Source organism: Terrapene carolina, unplaced genomic scaffold (assembly GCF_002925995.2).
Source record: "Terrapene carolina triunguis isolate 2854851 unplaced genomic scaffold, T_m_triunguis-2.0 Scaffold21, whole genome shotgun sequence".
Taxonomy (NCBI): Eukaryota; Metazoa; Chordata; order Testudines; family Emydidae; genus Terrapene; species Terrapene triunguis.
The window spans coordinates 20,839,613-20,863,560 of record NW_020664372.1 but is presented as its reverse complement, the minus strand read 5'-3'; the positions used below and the strand labels follow the sequence as shown (position 1 = coordinate 20,863,560).

Genomic DNA, 23,948 nt, shown 5'->3' with positions numbered 1-23,948 from the left:
AGAGCTTAAAGAACACAAAACCTGACTCAGGGCTAGTATACACATAGTTTTTGTATCATTTTAGAAACTAATATAGTTAATGTGGCACTACTCCTTCATGTGGGCACAGCTGTACTGACATGAGGATTTTTACATTGGTATAGTTTATTTCTATAAATATACAGGAATTTTAAAGTTTCTAAGCCAATACAGTAGTACAAAATCTGTATATAGAAAAGTCTCGGTATTTCAATAGATTGAAATGTTGTGCTGAACTGGAAGTTCTTCTTCAAGTAATGTCCCAATAGGAGCTCCACTGTAGGTGTGCTTGCGTCCCTGCATGGTGATTGGAGAACTTTGGTAGCAGTGTCTGTTAGGCCCCCACATCCGCTGTCCTTTCTCATGCCCTGCCATAAGGCTAGCCAGCGCGCCTGGGCAAACCCCTGTCAATTCCTTCTCAGCTTCCCCGGCTAGAGACTGAGCCATTAGCAATCTATTTGTGATTGTTAGCTTCTTTAGCATTTCTAGTAGTTAGTCTCCGTAGTATTAGTTGTAGTTTTTTCTCTTTATTTTCTCTTACCCCCTCCCAAACTTCACTTTTCCCCCTTTTTTGTCAGGTTTCCTTTTCCCCAACAGGGTACGGGCTTCAAGAAGTGCTTCTCTTGCAAAGAGACAGGTTTCAGAGTGGTAGCCGTGTTAGTCTGTATCAGCAAAAACAACGAGGAGTACTTGTGGCACCTTAGAGACTAACAGATTTATTTGGGCATAAGCTTTCGTGGGCTAAAACCCACTTCATCAGATGCATGGAGTGGAAAATACAGTAGAAAGATATATATATATATACAGAGTACATGAAAAGATGGGGGTCGCCTTACCAATTTTAAAAAGACAGTTCAATTAAAGTGAGAAATTACACTGGTCTACAATTTTTGAGAAGTCGTCTGCTTCAGAGATAAAATGTGCTATTTATTATGTATTTTGATGTGCTGAATTCAAATATGACAATTAAAACAACTGATTGGCTACTGTTTCTAAGATATTTAAGTTTTTACATTTTATGTCTATGTATATTGTGTAGATAGTAGAGTTTTAATCATAAATTGTAAACCTAGGTCTTTTCATGTGTTTATGGTTGCTTTACATGATAATATTTCACCTGTCCTGTTTATGTAACACTTTAAATATCAGCAAAAGGGTTATATAAATAAAATTTATTATGAAACAAAAAGGCAAAAAACTATTATGTACATAGTTTAGTCCTATTCAGTGTCTACTCGGCACTTCTTGGCTTGTCTCTTGTATTCATTAAATGGAGCATCTCTTGTCACTGTCCAGCAATAGTCTGCAAGCATTGATGGACTCCATTTGCCCTGATAACGTTTCTCCATTGTTCCAATGTCCTGGTGAAATCGCTCGCCGTGCTCGTCGCTCACTGCTCCGCAGTTCGGTGGAAAAAAAGCTAGATGAGAGTGCAAAAAATGTATCTTTAGTGACATGTTGCAACCAAGGCTTTTGTATGCCTTGAGGCGGTTTTCCACCAACAACCTGTAGTTGTCTGCCTTGTTGTTTCCGAGAAAATTTACTGCCACTAACTGGAAGGCTTTCCATGCCGTCTTTTCCTTGCCACGCAGTGCATGGTCAAATGCATCATCTCGAAGAAGTTCACGAATCTGAGGACCAACAAAGACACCTTCCTTTATCTTAGCTTCACTTAACCTTGGAAATTTTCCACGGAGGTACTTGAAAGCTGCTTGTGTTTTGTCAATGGCCTTGACAAAGTTCTTCATCAGACCCAGCTTGATGTGTAAGGGTGGTAACAAAATCTTCCTTGATTCAACAAGTGGTGCATGCGGAACACTTTTCCTCCCAGGCTCCAATGACTGTCGGAGTGGCCAATCTTTCTTGATGTAGTGGGAATCTCTTGCACGACTATCCCATTCGCAGAGAAAACAGCAGTACTTTGTGTATCCAGTCTGCAGACCAAGCAAGAGAGCAACAACCTTCAAATCGCCACAAAGCTGCCACTGATGTTGGTCATAGTTTATGCACCTCAAAAGTTGTTTCATGTTGCCATAGGTTTCCTTCATATGGACTGCATGACCAACTGGAATTGATGGCAAAACATTGCCATTATGCAGTAAAACAGCTTTAAGACTCGTCTTCGATGAATCAATGAACAGTCTCCACTCATCTGGATGGTGAACGATGTTGAGGGCTGCCATCACACCATCGATGTTGTTGCAGGCTACAAGATCAACTTCCATGAAGAAGAATGGGACAAGATCCTTTTGACGGTCACGGAACATGGAAACCCTAACATCACCTGCCAGGAGATTCCACTGCTGTAGTCTGGAGCCCAACAGCTCTGCCTTACTCTTGGGTAGTTCCAAATCCCTGACAAGGTCATTCAGTTCACCTTGTGTTATGAGGTGTGGTTCAGAGGAGGAGGATGGGAGAAAATGTGGGTCCTGTGACATTGATGGTTCAGGACCAGAAGTTTCATCCTCTTCCTCTTCCTCGTCTGACTCAAGTGAGAATGATTCTGGTGCATCAGGAACCGGCAGTCCTTCTCCGTGGGGTACTGGGCGTATAGCTGATGGAATGTTTGGATAATGCACAGTCCACTTTTTCTTCTTTGACACACCTTTCCCAACTGGAGGCACCATGCAGAAGTAACAATTGCTGGTATGATCTGTTGGCTTTCTCCAAATCATTGGCACTGCAAAAGGCATAGATTTCCTTTTCCTGTTCAACCACTGGTGAAGATTTGTTGCACAAGTGTTGCAGCATATGTGTGGGGCCCACCTCTTGTCCTGATCTCCAATTTTGCAGCCAAAATAAAGGTGATAGGCTTTCTTAACCATAGTGGTTATACTGCACTTTTGTGATGCAAAAGTCACTTCACCACAAACATAGCAGAAGTTATCTGCACTGTTCACACAAGTACGAGGCATCTTTGCTCACTTTGGCTAAACAGAAATGTGTCCCTTTGCAAAATCAAACACTGACAAGTAAGAGAGCACGACACTGTATGATTTCTAGAGCTGATATAGGGCAATTTGTTCAGCAGAGTGATGTAAGCTTTGTTATGATTGCATCATCCATGACTTCTAGGAATAACATGATGCAATTCATATCATGTATGAAGCAATACCAGCTTCAGATTGCATCATTCGTTGTTTTGCCTAAAAAGCAAGTACTGTCCAAACCCAGTCATAGATTTATTCATAGATCCAGTCAAAGATGTATTTTAGTCATTTCTGGTTTAAATTGAGATCCCTTCCCTTTATAACTCACTTATCCTCCGCCATTCCCAAGTCAAGGGTCGTATATACTGACCTAATAGCATATCTTGAAAACTAGAGCCAATCAACAATTTTAAGCATCATTTTCGTTCTCTGTGACCCAGAATTAGTAAAGTTTGACTACATTTATTTCAGAAGCATTTTGGCTGTAGAGCAGTATTATCAGCGGGAGGAAAAATCACTTTTGTAGTGGTAATCGGGGTGGCCCATTTCAAACAGTTGACAAGAAGGTGTGAGTAACAGTAGGGGGAAAAATTAGTGTGGGGAAATAGTTCTTAGTTTGTGTAATGACCCATCCGCTCCCAGTCTTTATTCAGGCCTAATTTGATGGTGTCCAGTTTGCAAATTAATTCCAGTTCTGCAGTTGCTCATTGGAGTCTGGTTTTGAAGTTTTTTTTGTTGAAGAATTGCCACTTTTAATCTGTAATTGGGTTCTGTCAGTTGCCTTGAGATTTTTTTTTTCTTGTATGGCTTTCTGGTTATGTTTAACATTGGCAGTCCAGACCTGATATTTCTGTTATCGTACAGAGCATGGCTAGTGTTTCATCTTCACCTTCTCTTTCCATCTTTAATTGGCCTCCAGTAGGAGAGGACAGGCAGAGGAGAGCTTGCAGAGGTAATTGGACAAAAATGAATTTAAGCACAAAAGGTTTATTACTCAAGGACTGTTACAATTATGACTGGTAAATAAGCGGACCAAAAACCAGAAAATCAAAGAACCAGAATTCGTATGTCAGAAATTAGGCCTAATTGGTAGACAAAATAATGAGAATGGTCTGTATTGCTCCCTTTTGGGGTCCTTAAAAGAGACTTTGGGAAAGAACGGAAGGAGCATTTTTACCACCAGAGTGGCTGCAGCGGAAGGAATATTGCTGTGACATCAGACCTTGATACTCCAGTGGGAACACTTGACCATGATTGCTGCACCAGCGAGAACTCCAATCTGATATATATGAGATTCTTCTCTGTCTTCCCCTCCCTCCTGTGCTCCTTTCTGCCCTACTGTGCTCTCTCTCTCTTCCCCCCCTCTTCCCCCCTCCCCAGATCCTGAAATCAACTATATTGTATGGGACAGTACAATAAAATAAGTTGGTCCATCCAGCTCTGTCCAGCTTAAGAAGGAGAGGGACCTGATCAGACCAACCAGATGATGTCTCTAACCAGCCATCCAGTATTATGAGAACATCAACAAAAGTCATATTTCCACCACCTTTGTTGTCCTATCTCTTGTCTCCATTCAGTGTCTGTCAGTTTTATCTAATGCAGGAAACTGACTATCACTCTCAATTGAGAACTAAAAAATAGAACTATCCTGTACTCCCCCACCAAGGAGCACTGTTTGATTGAATAAGAAACTGTCAGCCCCAGGGTCGGAGGGCTTCAGCTCTGAGCCCTGCATGGGGCTGACAGCCAACAGGTGATGTAAGTAATGCAGTGTCTACATGGATACTGCGTTACCCTAACTACATTGACCACTCGCGGACGTGAATTTAAGTTGATGTAATGGTGACTTACATCAGTGGGAGCTTTAGTGTAGACACTTACAGAGTTAGGTTAACTTAAGATGCCTTATGTCAACCTAACTCTGTGGTGTAGACCAGGCCTTAATCAGGTCTACTCTAGAGCAACTAATTAGAGTTGCAGTGACCAGAGTGTTGGATCAGCTGCTGTTGCCCAGCGCTCTGTCACACTCCCCACTACCAGAGCCTTTCCCTGGTGACAAAGTCTTTGACTGTAGCGAGAAAAAGCTCCAGCAGTGGGAGGCAACAGAACACTACAATGCCAAAGATAGCAATATAGACATGGGAGACGTTGTTTAGGTATGTAGAGACCTGTATAGGATATACACTGTAGGCTTCAGATGTGTAGTGCACTCTGCTCTGCTAAGCAGTACCTCACCATCTACACTGCCGTTATGCCCGTGCTAGTTGGCATTCAGCGTCTGTACTGTACACACTGCCGTAAGTGTGGATCTACCCTTTATCACATGTGCTGGACACCCTTGCATCGCATTTTGATTGCCTCATGTATTACAAACTTAGTCTCTGCAGTTATCCTTTCATCTTGTCTGTATATCTTGGTACCTTTTGCTGCTTGCTGTCACTTTTATTTGTGAGGCACCTTTCACTAGACCTACAAATATCCATTGTTCTTTGCAAGCTCAAATCCATTTCTAGTAATCATTTTGTTTTGACATGGCTGTCAATATGCCACCAGTAATTTACTCTCTAATTATTGCACCTGCTAACTGTTCAAATTCACATGACTTAGATTCATTAAGTAGGCCTTTATTCTAATGATTAATGGTTCCCTGTGGTAGCTTATAAAGAAAATATGTCCTGCACAAGTGACATTTTTAATTGAGATACAGTATTCTTGAAATTTCTGAATGATGTAATCTAGTAGTCTGTATTCTCTTTCATGCTCCTGTTGGAATCAGTTGTAGATTGGAAGTATCTCTGGACCCGCTACATGTAGATGTGTGGAGGAGATCACTTTCCTGGATCTATGTTTAATGCCTCTTGCATCCAGGAAAATTTGGAAATACTGCAACTTTCTTCATCAATTTTCTGCAAGGCTCCCTTCTAGACTAAAGGATTCAGGTGCCTTCATTTGCACCATTATTGTTGGAGATTTAGTTTATTTCTGGTATCATGTAATGAAGGATGAAATGAACTGATAAAAATTTTTATTTCATTTCCCATCTTGTGACATGATAAGGATTACAAGAAGTTAATACCCTTGTTACGTAACTGGGGTCAGTATCCACCAACTTCAGTAAGTATTTTATAATTAGTTTGGTTCTGTTTGCTGTGATATTAAAAAGCTGAACTAATTACTGAACAACTTTTAAAGTTAGGAATTCCATTGACAGCATGGGCCAAATGCTATTCTCACACTTCAAACAGGTTCCACTAAAGTTAGTGTCAGTCTCTCTGTCCACCTCTCTATCTACTTTTATCTAAGGGCTTGTCTACATGGCAAGTTACTGTGCTGCAAGCCAGAATGTAAATCTACAGCACACCAGCTTGTTGTGTAGACAAGTAATAAATATTTATAATGTGCTTATCACTGCTGTGTTTGAACATTGCCAAAATGATCAAAAAATACAATTAGTATTGTGACGTGCTGTGAAAGGGGTGTACATGTGTTTGGAGAACAGAATTTCTCTTTAATTGATGGAATTTGTGAGGGCTTAGACTCAACTTGATGGCATTTCTCTGTTTGGATATAATGTAATAACTTTTGAACCCCCTGTCCAATCAATTCATGCATTTCAGGGAATGTTCTAGACATCTGTTGATTTTGGTTTTAAAAAAAAAAGGAGAAAATGAGGGGCACCACAGAGCTGCTGGCATGTGGGAAGGGGGATCATACAGAACTCCTGGCAGGGGGAAATGGGGGACCTGGTATGAGGTGGAATACAAGAGCATATAGGCCCTGGGATAGGGGTGGGAATTGGGTACCTTACCATACAGGGGAGTAGGGGGCACATAGAGCTGCCTCTGACATGTAGAGAGAAGAAGAGAATAGTGGGGAAGGAAGAAATATGGGGAATACAATGGTCCTGGAATTGAGGCGGATGGCCTATGGCATGCAGAGGGAAAGAGGGAATGGGAGGCACACAGAGTCCCTAACATGAGTGGGGAAAAATGGGGGGAGGAATGGGGAACGCACAGAGGCCCTGTCATGGGGAGGGAAGTTGCAGGGAGTCCCTGAAACAGAGGGCAATAGGAGGATGTCACTCAGGGGGCTTCTGAGCATGACTGGAGGAAGGCAAGGAACCCCTGGTATATGAAATAAGATCAGGCTGCAGAAGCAACAAAGTGTGTGACCTTCTAATATATAATAAATGTTGGGAGGTGACTATGGTGAAAATAGTTTAAGAACATGTGCAAAATACAACCCTTATGTAACTCCATGGAAGTCAGTTGAGTTACTCACGGATGCACATGGCCCCATGTTTGCATTAAATCCTCTAAATTTGTGAGCATTTTGCCAGACTCTTAATACACTTAATGCAAAATTCATTTCATATACAATACCAATTTGTCTATTCGTTAGAAACCTAAATTAGGTTAAAATAATCCATCAATTTATTTAGGGTCTGTTCTAGAGAATTACTGAGTAATTGCAGTTCTCCTTGAAATCATGAATAGAAGCTGTGGCTGTTTAGCATTTTCAAGATGAGGCCCTTAAATTGTGGCTGCATTCATAAATCCTAATCTCTGCTTATAGAAGTGAACTAGAAGTGTTAAATTCTTGTTTGTTACCTTAAATACAGAAGCAAGACAAAACTATTTATGGTTTTATATGTGATGGAGGGAGGTAATTAGATTTTTTTTAATGTTTTGATCTAGACAGATGTATCCTGACCTTAAAGATAATCTGAAGGAGTTCAGAAAACACCTAATTGAAAGTACTAATAATTTGGAACCTTTGAAGATCTGGGAGCTGCAAGGTATATATTTTGTATGCTATGTTCGTTTGTTTGTGAGTTGACACTCATTTTGTTTAATTCTTCTTTGCTGTATTGGTGATTATAAAAACTATAACAAAAACTACTTTTATTCTTCAAGTGCTTGTCCCTATGTGTAATGGACTTCAGGTTGCACATGCATTCCAGGACCTGGAGATATTTCCCTAGCAGTGTCCATCTGGTCCATGCCTACACCTCTGCCACCTCAGGCTCTGTACCAGGGAAATGAAGGGAGCTGCTGGTCTGCAATAAGGGTATGTCTACACTACGAGGGTAATTCGATTTTACTTAAATCGAATATGTGGAATCGATATTGCAAAGTCGAACGTGTGTGTCCACACTAAGGACACACTAAGGACAGTAATTCGACTTTGTGAGTCCACACTAACGGGGCGAGCGTCGATATTGGAAGCGGTGCACTGTGGGCAGCTATCCCACAGTTCCCGCAGTCCCCGCTGCCCATCGGAATTCTGGGTCGAGCCGCCAATGCCTTCTGGGTAAAAAAAATTTGTCGTCATCCGTCCGTCACTAACGCCCTCCCTCCCTCCATGAAAGCGCCGGCGGGAAATCAGTTCGCGCACTTTTCTGGTCAGTGACAGCGCGGACGCCACAGCACTGCGATCATGGATCACGCTGCGACCATCGCTGCACTTGTGGCCGTTCTCAACACCTCGCAGCTTATCATACACCTTTCCCTGAGGCAGATGCAGAGAAATCGGGCGAGGAGGCTACGGCACCGCCGTGAGAGCCTGAAGTCGGAGAGTGGCACAGAGCTGTCAGAAACCACGAGCCCCAGCGCCCAGGACATCACGGTGGCAATGGGGCATGTGGATTTTGTTGAACGGCGATTCTGGGCCCGGGAAACAAGCACGGACTGGTGGGACCGTATAGTGCTTCAGGTCTGGGATGAATCCCAGTGGCTGCGAAACTTTCGCATGCGGAAGGGGACTTTCCTCGAACTTTGTGAGTTGCTGTCCCCTGCCCTGAAGCGCAAGGACACCCGCATGCGAGCAGCCCTGACTGTCCAGAAGCGAGTGGCCATAGCCCTCTGGAAGCTTGCAACGCCGGACAGCTACCGGTCAGTCGCGAACCACTTTGGTGTGGGCAAATCTACCGTGGGGGTTGTTGTCATGCAAGTAGCCAAGGCAATCGTGAAGGTACTGCTCCCAAAGGTAGTGACCCTGGGAAACGCGCAGGTCATCATAGATGGCTTTGCCGCGATGGGATTTCCAAACTGCGGAGGGGCTATCGATGGGACTCACATCCCTATCCTGGGACCGGACCACCAGGCCAGCCAGTACATCAATAGAAAGGGCTACTTTTCAATGGTGCTGCAAGCACTGGTGGACCATCGGGGACGGTTTACAAACATCTACGTCGGATGGCCGGGCAAGGTTCATGACGCTCGTGTGTTCAGGAACTCTGGTCTGTTTAGACGGCTGCAGGAAGGTATTTACTTCCCAGACCACAAAATAACTCTTGGGGATGTGGAGATGCCTACAGTCATCCTCGGGGACCCAGCCTACCCGCTAATGCCCTGGCTCATGAAGCCCTATACTGGCGCCCTGGACACAGAAAAAGAACTGTTCAACTACCGTCTCAGCAAGTGCAGAATGGTGGTGGAGTGTGCTTTTGGCCGTCTCAAAGGGAGATGGAGAAGCTTACTCACTCGCTGTGATCTCAGTGAAACCAATATCCCCATCGTTATTGCAGCTTGCTGTGTGCTCCACAATCTATGTGAGAGCAAGGGGGAGACCTTTATGGCGGGGTGGGAGGTAGAGGCAAATAGCCTGGCCGCTGATTACGTCCAGCCAGACAGCCGGGCCATTAGAAGATCCCAGCGGGACGCCCTGTGCATCCGGGAGGCTTTGAAAGCTAGGTTCCTGAGTGAGCAGGGCAACCAGTGACTTTTCAGTTTGTGGACAGAGAAGCTGAACCTGCCCCCGTTTCTTTACCCAGTTCATTTTGACTATCCTCTCCAGTTACATACCCCCTTCACCCCCTTCCCCTTCCCAAAAAATAAAATCATTTCGATTTTGTTAATGAACAGCGTTGTCTGTATTGCTGTTTTCGCGGGAATATTTTAAACCGGGGACGCAGACTGTGGCGGGGGGCGGGTTCAGTGTTCTGATGCAAATGATGCTTCTAAACTCCCGGAATGACAGGCTCCGCACTGGTGGACTGGTTATTTCAATGGAGAACATGAAAAACACCTCCCAGACTGACCAGGGTAACCAGTGACTGCACTGTGTATGTGTCCTGATGCTGGACCTGACACCGCCTCTGTACCCTGCTAAAGGTCACTGTCCTGCCCAATTACCAAGCCCCTTCCCCCCCTCCAGACAGACTCTCCCTCAAAAGAACCTGACTGAAACAGTAATGGACAGAAACAAACATTTTATTGCGAACCAGACATGAAACGTGGGGTGTGAAACTTGGACGGGGGCTTCTGTGAGGTGGGTGGGAAAGGACTTATGAAATTTTGGGGAATGTCAGCCTTCTAGTGCTAGAGCAGTCTGCAGGGGTTGACTGAAAGTTTTAACGGCCCTTGCCGCCCCTCCTTCTTTGGAGTTTGGGTGAGGGTGGTGTGGGACTTGGTGGCGGGTGAGGGCGGTTACAGATAGACTGCAGCGGGGCTCTGTCCTCCTGCCTCCGGTCTTGCAGAACATCCACAAGGCGCCGGAGCGTGTCCGTTTGCTCCCTCATTAGTCCAAGCAGCTTTTCAGTAGCCTGTTGGTCCTCCTGACGCCACCTCTCCTCCCGTTCCATGACTGCTCGGTGCATTTGTGACAAGTTCTCCCTCCACTGTGTCTGCTGGGCTGCCTGGGCTCGGGAGCAGTCCATTAGTTCTGAGAACATGTCTTCACGCGTCTTCTTCTTCCTCCGCCTAATCTGCGCTAGCCTCTGGGAGTGTGCTGAGAGGCTGGGTTGGGAGACAGTCGCAGATGTGTCTGTGTGAATTGTGAAAAGGGAGTGAATTCCTGAGACAGATAAATGAAATTGTATACAAAGAACCTAGTCTTTCTCTGTGAACAAGACCATGCACTGCACCTCTCACATGCGCACTCAGGACAAGGTCGAATTTTCGGCCGTCGCCTTCAGTGCCTGTGGACTTGCGGAGGTCTTGGACTGTTCAGAGAACTGTGGCTGGAGACCTGAACTTCTGGAGCGGGCAATAATGGTAAGCCGCAGACTTGTGGCTGCTTAAAACTCCAGCAGTAGCACTGGCCTCCTTTCACATTGAAAGCAATGCCAGTCTCTGCTGCCAGCAATCAGGACAGCATCAACTCTGCCCCTGTCCCACCCCCTCGCGGCTGTCCCAGGGAAAGATCCCTGTATGCTGCCCCTCTCCCTCCACCGCGTGGCTGTAAAGCAGTCCCAATACTAACATTCCCCTCCCTAATTCAAAGCAGGGCGTCATGAGCGACATCACCCTCCTGAGGATCCCGGACACCCAGAGAGAACGCATGCTGCGGGAAAGCATGCAGAAACCGGGGCCGTATGCCGCCATGCTATGTCGGGCCATGATCCCGGAGTACTTGATTGTGGCGTGGAGGGGGCATGTCTGCTACCACGGAGGGCCCACTAAGATCGCCCTACCCCGGAACCTGATCAACAGGCTTGAGCTCTACCTCCACGAGACCTACGAGGAGTTCTCCTACGAGGATTTCTCGTCGATCCCCGGCCACATTGACCGGATTTTCGCGTAGGTGCACTGGGACTATGGAGTGGAGCGTCTTGGGCCTGGGAATCATGGAGTAACGGACATTGTGAAAATTTTTTAAAACACTTGGGACTAAATTGAGAAGAGGCCAAGACAGAGAAATCATGAAAACCCATTTGTTACCTTTGTAAATATTCCTGTTTTGTACCTGATTATTTTTTTACTAGTTTACAGAACTTTTATAAATGTACATTGTTAATAGTATAAATATTACCGTTCTGTTTTAAATAAATGTTTACATGTTTACAGCACTTACTGCTTGATCCTTCCCCTGATTCTGTGTCCGGGGTAAGGGATGGGGACGGTTGGTACGGGATCTCGGTAAGGGTGATGAAGAGCTCCTGGCTGTCGGGGAAATCAGCGGTGCCAGCGCTGTCGACTGCCTCGTCCTCCTCATCTCCTTCTTCATCTTCCCCGTCCGCTGTCATGTCCGACGAGGAACCGGCCGCGGACATGATCCCATCCTCGGAGTCCACGGTCAGGGGTGGGGTAGTGGTGGCGGCCGCTCCCAGGATGGAATGCAGTGCCTCGTAGAAACGGGATGTGTGGGGCTGGGATCCGGAGCGTCCGTTAGCCTCTTTGGTTTTTTGGTAGCCTTGTCTCAGCTCCTTGATTTTCACGCGGCACTGCGTTGCATCCCGGCTGTAGCCTCTCTCTGCCATGGCTTTGGAGATCTTCTCGTAGATCTTAGCATTCCTTCTTTTGGAGCGCAGCTCGGAAAGCACGGACTCATCGCCCCACACTGCGATGAGATCCAAGACTTCCCGATCAGTCCATGCTGGGGCCCTCTTTCTATTAGATTGCACGGCCATCTCTGCTGGAGAGCTCTGCATAGTTGCCACTGCTGCTGAGCTCCCCTCGATGTCCAAAGAGGAACTGAGATTCAAACTGCCCAGACAGGAAAATGAAAATGAATTCAAATTTTCCCGGGGGTGTGGCTGGTCAGAGCATCCGAGCTCGGACTGCTGTCCAGAGCGTCAACAGAGTGGTGCACTGTGGGATAGCTCCCGGAGCTATTACCGTCGATTTCCATCCACACCTAGCCTAATTCGATATGGCCATGTCGAATTTAGCGCTAATCCTCTCGTTGGGGAGGATTACAGAAATCGATTTAAAGAGAGCTTTATGTCGAACTAAATGGCTTCCTGGTGTGGACGGGTGCAGGGTTAATTCGATATAACGGCGCTAAAGTCGACATAAAAGCCTAGTGTAGACCAGGCCTAAGGTTCCTCCTTACTGCTCTTGGGAGCTTCAGGGTTCATGCTGACTTTGTAGCATTTCTCTGTAAATAGTTTTATTATTTTATAGTTAATTAGTTATGAGATAGTTATATGGGTTTGGTTCCCTAATTCTTGGAACCACCCATCCAGCGTTGGGAGTGGTATCTGTATATGCTTGCGCACACACCCAATCACCCCAACCCTGGTTCTGTTCATTTGCGGGAGAATATGCCAATGACCCCCAGCTTTAAAAGTTGTATCAAGGGTCACAAGCCCTTCCAGATCACATACTATCAGGATGCGTGTGTACTGCCTGGGGGAAAACTAATGTCCCTTCTAGGTGGAGGATGTTCTTGTCATTCTGGAGTAGAACCAAGCAGCTGAGTGGGATATGAGTCAACAGTGTGCTCTTATGAGTCAACAGTGTGCTCTTGTTGCCAAGAAGGCTAACGGCATTTTGGGCTGTATAAGTAGGGGCATTGCCAGCAGATCGAGGAACGTGATCGTTCCCCTTTATTCGACATTGGTGAGGCCTCATCTGGAGTACTGTGTCCAGTTTTGGGCCCCACACTACAAGAAGGATGTGGAAAAATTGGAAAGAGTCCAGCGGAGGGCAACAAAAATGATTAGGGGTCTGGAGCCCATGACTTATGAGGAGAGGCTGAGGGAACTGGGATTGTTTAGTCTCCAGAAGAGAAGAATGAGGGGGGATTTGATAGCTGCTTTCAACTACCTGAAGGGGGGTTCCAAAGAGGATGGAGCTCGGCTGTTCTCAGTGGTGACAGATGACAGAACAAGGAGCAATGGTCTCAAGTTGCAGTGGGGGAGGTCTAGGTTGGATATTAGGAAACACTATTTCACTAGGAGGGTGGTGAAGCACTGGAATGTGTTACCTAGGGAGGTGGTGGAGTCTCCTTCCTTGGAGGTTTTTAAGGCCCGGCTTGACAAAGCCCTGGCTGGGATGATTTAGTTGGGAATTGGTCCTGCTTTGAGCAGGCGGTTGGACTAGACGACCTCCTGAGGTCCCTTCCAACCCTGATATTCTATGATTCTATGACTCTGAAGGTTCCTTCATGAAGGCAGGAAAAACCTGTGGCTGAGAAGCGCCCTTGCCTGAAGAAGGTAGGAGTGGCTCCTCTTCTCTGGTCTGGGGCAGTTCTAAGACTTCCACCCCTCCTCCCCCTGGCTCCAAGTGATTCAGGAGAGCAGAGCAAGGGCAGGCAGGGAGAAGGGAGACATAAACATTCCCACTAGCACAATAAGGAAAATTCTCTTCCAAGCCCTCTAAGAAGAGGCAGAAGTCCCCATCCTGTACCAGGTCATCAGGGAACTTCATGTTCTGGAGTGGGACCATCTGGTACTTGGAGGGACTGGACCAGGGCTTCTTCAAAGGGCAAAACTCCACCACTCTCCAGTATTGGGACTGATACCTTGGCACACAAGTCAACCACATTGTCACCGCCAGATCTGGCACCCTCTACTGAACAGCTTGAGTCAAGGAAATGACCCCATCTATTCTGGCTTGTGTCTTGGCACCAGATGACCTCATGGTGCTCCAGGAATTGGAGCACCGGTATTCTCTAGAGCATAGTGCCTGGTACCAATCTCTGTGCAGAACCCCTCTCCATCTCTGTCTTCCAGTAAGGGTGGAACCAGACTGTCACTGGTACTGTTGATGAGTAGAGGCAAGTCATCACCACCTTTTCCAGTACCGAGAGCTCTCCCATTGAACCATGGTTCCAAGTCCTCTGAGTAAGAAGAGGGCTGTGGGAGACACCCGTCCCCAGAATATGCTCCAAGGGATCCCTTGAGGTTATTGAGCCCAGTCAGACTGTCCGGAATCTCCAGGATCTCATGCCACTCCAATATGAAAAGGTACTCGCCCTGGACCAAGAGGCTATGAGATTACCCAGTGGTAGTATTGGGGCCCAGAAGATCCGTCAGAATCCCGCCAAATGTACCCATGTTGTGGGACTTGGGACCCAAGGAGATCCAGGGTTCCCAGAGATGGGGAAGAGCATCTTCGCTTCCTCAAGAGGTACAACAATAACAGCATGAGGAAGAGGAACAACAGGAACAGAAGGACACCTAACCAGTGACCTTGTCCTCCCCTTCTCCATGTGATGTCCTGATGAGCCAGACCTTCCAAACATAAAAGGGTGACAGTCACTACAGATCTCCCTGGAAGAGGGGAAGCCCTGCACAGGTTGCTGGACATCTTTCATAGCTCGGACTGAGTAGAGTGGCACTTAGATTAACAAGGCCATGCTTCAAACCACCAAGACACTTTTCCACTGTTCCACCAATATCCATGTGGACTGAAAGAGGTATTTCAAATCTGTGCAGGGGTCAGAGTACCTATTCTCTTAGCCACCTCCCAACTCTTTGATAGTGTTAGTGGCCACCAAATACAGAAGACTGAGACAGGCCAGGTCTGTGCTGCTTGAGAAAGAAGTGAAGAGGCTAGACCTCGTTGGGAGAAAGATATATTCCTTAGCCTCCCTGAAGTTTCAGGTCTCAAACTGCCAAGTGTTGAAGATCATATGGTTTTACTATCTAACACAAATTAGCAGGTTTCACCTATAATGTGTCCCAGGACATTAGAGACCAGTCCCAGATCCTGATTGACATGGGAAAGCTGTTGGCTAGATTGGCCCTGCAGGCAGAAAGGCCCATGGTCACAGAGGTGGCAATGAAATGTTCTTCATGGCTCTCTTCTTCAGGAACCCAAAGGAAGTACAAACAACAGTGCAGGACCTTCTGTTTTAGTGCACCAAACTGTTTAGCACAAAGATGAATGAATCTCTCCATTCATTGAAAGACTCCTAAGCCATGCATTGATCACTGGGTATTTACACACCTGCAATTAAAAGAAAATCTAGTAAGCCACAGTTTAGACAGAGACCAGTCCCACTGGCTTTTTATTCCCAATGGCAGTATGAACCACCACACAAGCATCCAAGGGTGGATAGGAAGGGTGCTGAATGGCAGTCGTCCTTCACTTCCCAACCAATGCCACCTCCGAAATAGGCATTTTGATTGGACTTTCAAGAGCCGCACATCAGCTGTGTCAACGGCTCTAGACAACCCCTCTCCTTTTCCCCTCCGTTTGGAGGCCAACTTTCCCAATACCTATCTGCCTGGACAGATGAATACTAGATGGCCTTTCTTTGGGATAAGCCATCCAGTTCTCTTTCCTCCCCAAGCCCCTCTCCTGCTCCCCATCCTCCTTTGGGGACTCCACTCACAAGAGGATCTTACTGCAGCCGGTAGAGACACTTCTTAAACTAGGAGTGGTAGAACTAGTACCTCAGCAATAAGGCAAAAGGGATTCTACTCAAGGTACTTCCTCATCCCCAAAAAGATTCATTCTGAACCTGAGGGAACTAAACAAGTTCATCCACTACCTAAATTTCAGAATGGTGACCGTGAACGCAATTATTCCTTCTTTAGATCCAGAAAATTGTTTCACGGCCCTCAATCTCAAAGACACCTACTTTCATGTGAACATTCATTTGGCACACCTAAGATTCCTGAGGTTTGTGTTGAACAATGCTACAACTACAGGATTCTCTCCTTGGGACTCTTGACAGTGCTCAGAATATTTACCACTGTTGGTAGTGGCAGCTCACAGTTGCTGACAAGAGGCGATGGTATATACCCTTACTTAGACATTTGGCTCTAAAAGGAACAATCTTACCAGGAAACATGAGGAGCAACCACCATGCTTGCAGGCCTATTCAAGGGGCTGGGTCTCAGGGTGAACCTGGAGAAGTCCACCCTGAAAATCACACAATCGATAGAATTTATTGGGGTGAGGCTGGACGGCCAGAACATACTTACTAGACAATCGCTTCCTCTCCATTATCGGACTCATACAGCACTTCCTGATGAGCCCCAGGACGTCCTTAAGGTCCTGCCTGACACTGTTGGGTTATATAGATGCAAGCATCTTTGTGTCCCCATTTTCAAAGCTTCATCTCAAATGTCTGAGAACTTGGTTATGGACCATGTACACCACGGGCAAGCACAGTCTTGACTTGCTAGTCATGGTTCTCCAGAGGATCTTAATCTCCCTTATTTGTTGGGAGGACAGACTTCACCAGCATGAGGGTGCTGTGGCCATGGATGCATCCCTTATAGTTGGGGAGCCCACATGGAGAGACAGGTAATGCAGTCTGTGTTCTACAACATGTTGGAACTGAGAGCAGTCAGGCTGGCCTGTGAGCAATCCCTTTCCCACATCTGGAGTCCAGTTATTATTGGACAACATGATGGAAGTCTATATCAACAAGCAAGGAGGAGAATGCTTCTCACAGCTTTGTGGAGGCCATTGCCCTTTGGAACTGATGCATACCTATGCTGATTATTCTAACTACCATCCATCTGCTAGGAATCCAAAACATCCTGGCAGACTCTCTAAGCAGACATTTCTCCACAGAACACAAGTGGGAGCTGCATGACCCAACTCTACGGGAAGTGTTACGGATATGGGGTCTCCCATCCACAGAACTCTTTGCATCACATGTTTATAACAAGTGCAAGGAGTTCTACTTCAGAGGGGATTGTAGCCCAGGCTCTTTGGGCAATGCTTTTCTCACACAATGGTTGGGAGCCCTGAGGTACGCATTCTCCTACTTGCCTTATTACCATGGATACTGAGCAAAATCAGACAGGACAAGGTGCAAATCATTTTCATAACAGTGACTTGGGCCTAACAGTTCTGGTATTCTATGTTATTGCACCTATCAGCCCGATCTCCTCTTTGCCTCTCTTTGATGCAACAGCTTTTACCTCAGGAGAAGGGGAGGACTTACCACCCTAACTCAATCATGCTTTGCCCGAGGGCATGACATTTGTCTGGATGTCAGAATTAGAAAGGGCCTATTCAGCTGATTTCTCGGCTATCCTAGGCAGAAGAAAAAAGAATTCTACCAGGAAAGGTTACGCAACAAAGTAGAAAAGGTTTTTGTTTTGGTGTGACCTATGAGGAATTTCCCTTTTACCAGTCAAAGATTCTGGATGTGCTGGACTAACTATTATCCTTAAAATTCATGAGACTGTCTCTTAGTTCTCTAAGGACACACCTGGTGGCCATTAGCACGTCATCTGCCAGTAGACGCCAACTCTGTATTTTCTCACCCAGTCATTTCCCGTTTCCCGAAGTGTATAATTAGAGTCTTAGCTTTTCTGCCAAAACCTGGGACTTGAACCTAAGTCCTGTCTAAGCCTCTCTTTGAGCTTCTGGTAACCTGATCTCTGCTACAGCTTTCTATGAAGATAGCAGTTTTGGTTGTAAACCATTGTCTGGAAGGGTTGGGAGCTAGGGGTGCTCATGGTGGATCCATACAGTTTTCCGCACAGATGAGGCATTTTTAACAGTGAGAGTAATTAACCATTTTATCTAGAGTTGTGGTGCATTCTCCATCATTGATCATTTTCAAATCAAGATTGGGAGCTTTGCTAAAAGATATGCTCCAGGAGTTATTGAGGAAGTTATGCTATGCAAGAGGTCAGAGTGATGATCATGATGGTCCCTTCTGGCCTTGGAATCTATGAATCCATGAAACTGCATCCAAAGTTCATCCAGAAGGTGGTGCTGAACTTTCTTATCAACCATAGTATCCATTTAACAATGTTCTACCCTACTGAAATGCAGTTTGAATTGAATTATAAATCATTGTAGAACTGTGGTTTTCCCTCTTACTGTTTCTAATAATGTTGAGCAGGAGTAGGTCAGAGGTAGTGTCATTGTAACATATAATCTATTACTTTTATCACACTTATCATATGTTAAGAATGTGAGAAGTTGACTGTAATGCTTAGAGAAGATAATAATTTTTTACATATGATTGTAAAGTTTATACTGTGTGTGTGTGTGATGATGATAGGTGATCACTCGTGACTGAGTATGATCATCTTCCATGGGAGTTATGGGTCCTCAGGTGGCTAATAAGGCCAATCCTTGAACCACAAGTTCTATTACAATGAGGGCAGATGTTTTCAGGCTCAGCAGGAGGCTGTTGACCATGACTGGAGACCAGTCTCTCCTTCCTCCTGCGCTTCTTGTCCTCTTCAGTTTGTCAGCCAGCAAGTTCAAAATGCAGGGGACCATCATTTAGGACTTCACTCCATTTTAAGCGATCCTGGGCAAGTGTCTCCCAAGTATCAATGTCAATATTACCCTTTTTTAGGTTGTCCTTCAGCAAGTCCTTATAACGCTTCCATTGTTCACCCATGTTATGTACCCATCTTTCAGCTGAGAGAACAGGGCCTGTTTTGGGAGATGATAGTCTGGCATCTGGACAACATGACCAGTCCAGCGGAATTGCTGACGGATGATCATTGCCTCGATACTGATGGTCTTTGCCTCTTCCAGAACACTAGTATTGGTGCGCCTGTCTTCCCATTTGATCTTCAGAATCTTACGAAGGCAGCGTTGATGGTGCCTCTCAAGGACTTTCAAGTGGTGTCTATAGGTTGTCCAAATTTTGGACCCATACAACAGTGTTGGGAGAATAACAGCTTGATAAACAAGGAGCTTGGTGTCTGTTCAAATGTCGTGATCTTCAAAGACCCTGTGCCGTAAAGGAGAAAAAGCTACACTGGCACAGCTCAGGCAATGTTGAATTTCTGCATCAATATCTGCCTTGGATGAAAGATGACTTCCAAGGTAGAGGAAATGATCGACATTCTCCAGTGCCACTCCATTGATTTTGATAGATAGGGCATAGATGAGATACCTCATTTGGAGAGGATTGATTGAGCACTTTAGTCTTCTTGATATTAAGAGTGAGACCAAAATATGCGTAAGCATCGGCAAACATATTCAAGATCATTTGAAGATCTTTCTCAGAGTCGGCAAAGATTGCGTTGTCATCAGCATACTGAAGTTCCACAATAGATGTTGTGGAAATCTTACTCCTGGCTTTCACCCTGCTAAGTCTGAACAGCTTTCCATTCTGTAAGTGATTTCAACGCCAGCTGTAAACTTCCCAGCAATTAGATAAAGAATGATGGCAATAAAAACCACAAACATGGTTGGAGCGATGATACAGCCCTGTTTGACTCCTGTGTGTACTTTGAAAGGTTCACTCTGAGAGCCAGTGCTGCTCAGAACTGTCACTTTCATGTTATCATGAAGCAATTTTAGGACATTGATGTATTTATCAGGACACCCAATCTTAGAAAGTACAGTCCAGAGGGCACGGCGATTCACTGAGTCAAAGGCTTTAGTTAGATCCATAAAAACCATGTACAGTGGTCAGTTTTGCTCCTGACACTTTTCTTGCAGCTGCCATGCTGTGAAGCTCTTATCCACAGTTCCACAACATGGTCGGAAACCACTCTCTGACTTCGGTAAAATTTCTTCTGACGGGCAGAAGGCGAGTTGCAAGGATCCGCACCAGAATTTTGCCTGCAACGGCTAGGAGGGAGATACCACGATAATTTCCACAATCCACTTTATCCCCTTTCTTGAAGAGGGTGACAATCAAGGCATCCTCATTTCACTGGGTATCTCCTCCTTTATCCAGATTTTAAGGATAAGCATGTAAAGCTGCTGAATTAGCTCTGGTCCACCATTTTAAAAGATTTCAGCAGGGATCCCATCTAGACCTGCTGCCTTGTTGTTCTTCATCTGCATGATGGCATTGTGTACCTCATACATATTGGGAGGGTCTCCAAGCTCGTCCCTAAATGGTCGTTGTGGGATTTGCTCAAGGACTTCATCTACAACCATAGAATTACGGTTAAGGAGATCTTCAAAATGTTCTTTCCAGTGAGAATTGATGGTGTTGTTGTCCTTCAGAAGTGTGGTTCCGTCTTTAGAGCGAAGAGGATTCATACCATGACAAATTGGCCCATGAACAGCCTTGGTGGCACTAAAGAAACCACATTTATTGTGGATGTCCGCGAGATGTTGGCGTTCTTGCACTTTCTCGGTCCACCATTTGTTCTTAAGTTACGATGTGTGTGTGTGTGTGTGTGTGTGTGTGTGTGTGTGTACAGTATGCTTTATATAATAGCTGATAAATGATCTTTTACTACAATGATAAAAAGTTTAACTGTTTATTGTTTGTAAATATGCCCAGATTTAAAACAAACACCCTAAACGCAAAAAGCTTATCTTCTTCAACTGTAATATCAGTCTCTAAATGTGTAAAATTTGGGCCAAAAGGAAATGGGGCGGGGGAAGGGGGAGGATTTGTGAGCAAGAGAAAGGAGTGTTTTCGAATGGAAATAATTTCTTTACTCTGAACTTTAGTGTTTACTGCCGTGAATGCTAGAATGACAGCCCTGTAGAGAACTATAGTTGCTTGATAAAACTGGAATATGTTAAATATAAATGATATCACGTTTTGGCAGATAAAGGTCTCAAACCCTTTGGTAAACAGGGATTTTGCTGATCTTTGTGAGTGGGTAAAGGCTTTGAAAAGGCTACTTTCCAGGTTCAAACTTTGTAGCACAGTGAAGATCAGGCCAGCTGGCCCAGCTAGCTTATATTCTACTCTCCAAAGCCTTTTTCCCACCGTGGAGGTTACCCATCCACATACTGACCAACTCAAACGCTGCTTTGTTTTTTAGCTCTGCAAGATGGCAGCACATAGCAGCTAGATGATACGATAATATTCTTGTTTTTAACTGAAGTGAGGAACAAACAAATAGGAGAAGGAATTAAACCCAGGTCTCTCATATAAAGTTGCAGAGCATTGCTACTAAGCAAGAATTAAATCCTGTTGTAATAGTTACAGGGCTAGCTGCCCCTCTGTCCACTTTATGATCTCTCTGAGCGTATTTCTTCAGGTGTTAGGCCTCATGTGTTTACCTAACCTAGAGTGGAATTTTGCAGTTCTCCCTCTCTCTACTGGACTGGGCGCTGGGCTACAGTACCTTGTATCAAACATTCTTATCCAGAAGGTCCAACTGAGTTCGGGTACCTGCTGCTCTTCCCTTTGTGAATCTGTGACCAATGATACATAGTGATCAGGCAGCCTTCTTATAACCAAAGTATTGTTTATTTTAACAGTAGAGAGAAGATTTTAAAGCAGTCTACATGCATGTCTATCTCACCTATTCAGACTAACTTCTTCAGATACACCTGAGGTATTGTGTGTCTGAGGCATGGTCTATACTACACGCTTAGGTCGACATAAGCTGCCTGGAAGTGGAAGTGTCTTCACTTAAATTTGGCTCCTGCCGACGTAAGTGCCTCTCTATTCCAGTTCAGTAACACCACCTCCCCGAGCAGCATAGAATCTTGGTCAATGTACATAGGTTGACACAGTGTCAGTGTAGACGCTCTGTTGCTTACATCAATTCTTACTGGCCTTCAGGTGCTGTCTCTCAGTTCACCGCACTGACAATACAGTTGATACAAGTGCTCCTGATGAGGACATGCACCACTGACACAGGGAGCCACAAGTGAGTTAATAACTGTGGTGGCTGTATGCCGATGAGTAAGTTAGGTCAACATAATTTTGTAGTGTAGATATGGCATCAGTCTAGTTCCCCTGAACAGATACCCTCCTCATTTGAAAGCATGTTCTTTCTTTAGTCAGCCAAGGTTCTGTTGATACCTTGTGTTTACAGGCCTTTACCTGTCCTTGCTCAAAAGAGTCTTTTAGGTTAGCTGGAGGCAAGGCAAACTCTTCAAAGCTAATAGTCCTGACGTTATTCCTTAATAACTCTCAAATGTTTGTGGAGAGATGGGGCTTATCATAAGTTATTCTCACCCTTCCTGCCTGTTTTCCCAGACATACTCCTGTTGTATTAAACCAATATATTCATACAGAAAATATCTCAATAACCAGGCCAACATACAGTATTAATAAATTATGACAGAGTAGCTCTAAATCCATCACATCTGCTGTATAAAATCTGTCATAATAAAGTTATTTAAGAATGGAAAATTAGTAAGAGCAGACATTGTTCTTTCTGGGAAGCAACAAAGCTTAAACGTCAAGCACTATTATCTTAACACCCATCAAAGAATTAGTTAGGCATATGCCTGCTTAGCCATTATAATCAGAGAGAATCAGTTGTTTTTAAATTAATAAATCTATCTGTTTTCACCTTAATAGCACTTGCCCCGTCAATTACCTGTTAGGATTCCCATAATATGTTCAATTCAGGATACATTTACAGTAGGAAAACATTGTTTTAGTTTATTTACGTGTTAGCTTAATAGAAAGTAGAACATTTGTTGTGGGTTGTTTCAGGAAAAGAGTATTGTGGAGAAGTGTGCTTACTTAATAAAAGAGCTGTCCTATTTAGAGCATTGTATTTCAAATTATGATTCTCCATTAAGGCTCAGAGATTGGGCAGCAGAAGGTGGTGTTAAAGAAACATACTGAAGAAAAATAAATGGTTTCTTATTTACTCAGCCCATGTTGGAAATAACCTAGAAACCTTAGAGACTGAAAAGAAGGATATTTTGCTTTCCTTCTTGTCAGTAATCTCTGGAAAATCTTCACATCTTGGATGTTAAGAGCATAATTCCTTAATTATAGATAAGAGAGAGTAGGAACCCCAAGTTGTTTAAAAGTGGTTGTTGAGTATCTAAATCTAAAAATCTTTCTGTTGTAAAATAACTGACCCATAGCTCTGAGTCTAGTCTTCCCTCATAGTTCAAATATTGTGTCCTGATTCCCAGAAGAGACATTTGGATTGTTTCTAATTGGGTAAGAGGAAATGATGTAAGACTAATTATTATTATTCCGCTATCCCATATGGAAAACATTGGTTTGATGCAGGATGTATACATACTTAATGAGACATTTGATGTCTGGTGGGAACATTGAAGGATGTCAAAATCTGATTATGTATGCTCCATTTTTCACAGTTAGTAACACTAATCAGTAACTCTAATTCTTTCCAATTCCATATGGTTTTATTTCTTCTGGTTTATTATCTGTGGCTATTAATTTGTACACAAAACAGGTGAATATTTTTAATGGTGCTGCATGAAATGAATTCTAGAGGTACTAATTAATGAAAGCTTTGGTGTGCATTCAGCATTCATTGGTCTGAAACGGGGGATTTTTTTTTTTTTTTTTTTTTTTACTGCCCCAGTGGAAGTCTAAGTTCTTCTTTGAGTGATTGCATACGTCCATTCCACTGTATGTGTTTGTCCAGTGCATAGTAGTCTGAGAGCTTTTAACCTTAGTAGTACCCATCAGGACGGCCTCTGCGCCCTTTGCTGTCTCCTGCACATGCATAAAGACCCAAGCTGCCCCTAA

General features: G+C 44.6%; 1 protein-coding gene across 1 annotated transcript in view; it reads left to right on the top strand.

The window, feature by feature from the left end:
• UGGT2 (UDP-glucose glycoprotein glucosyltransferase 2) overlaps nucleotides 1-23,948 on the top strand; it is a 277,888-nt gene that overhangs the window by 49,490 nt on the left and 204,450 nt on the right. The window contains exon 8 of the mRNA XM_026663613.2: nucleotides 7,646-7,746. Coding sequence (XP_026519398.1) covers nucleotides 7,646-7,746 — 101 coding nt within the window. The remainder of the gene's footprint in view (nucleotides 1-7,645; nucleotides 7,747-23,948) is intronic.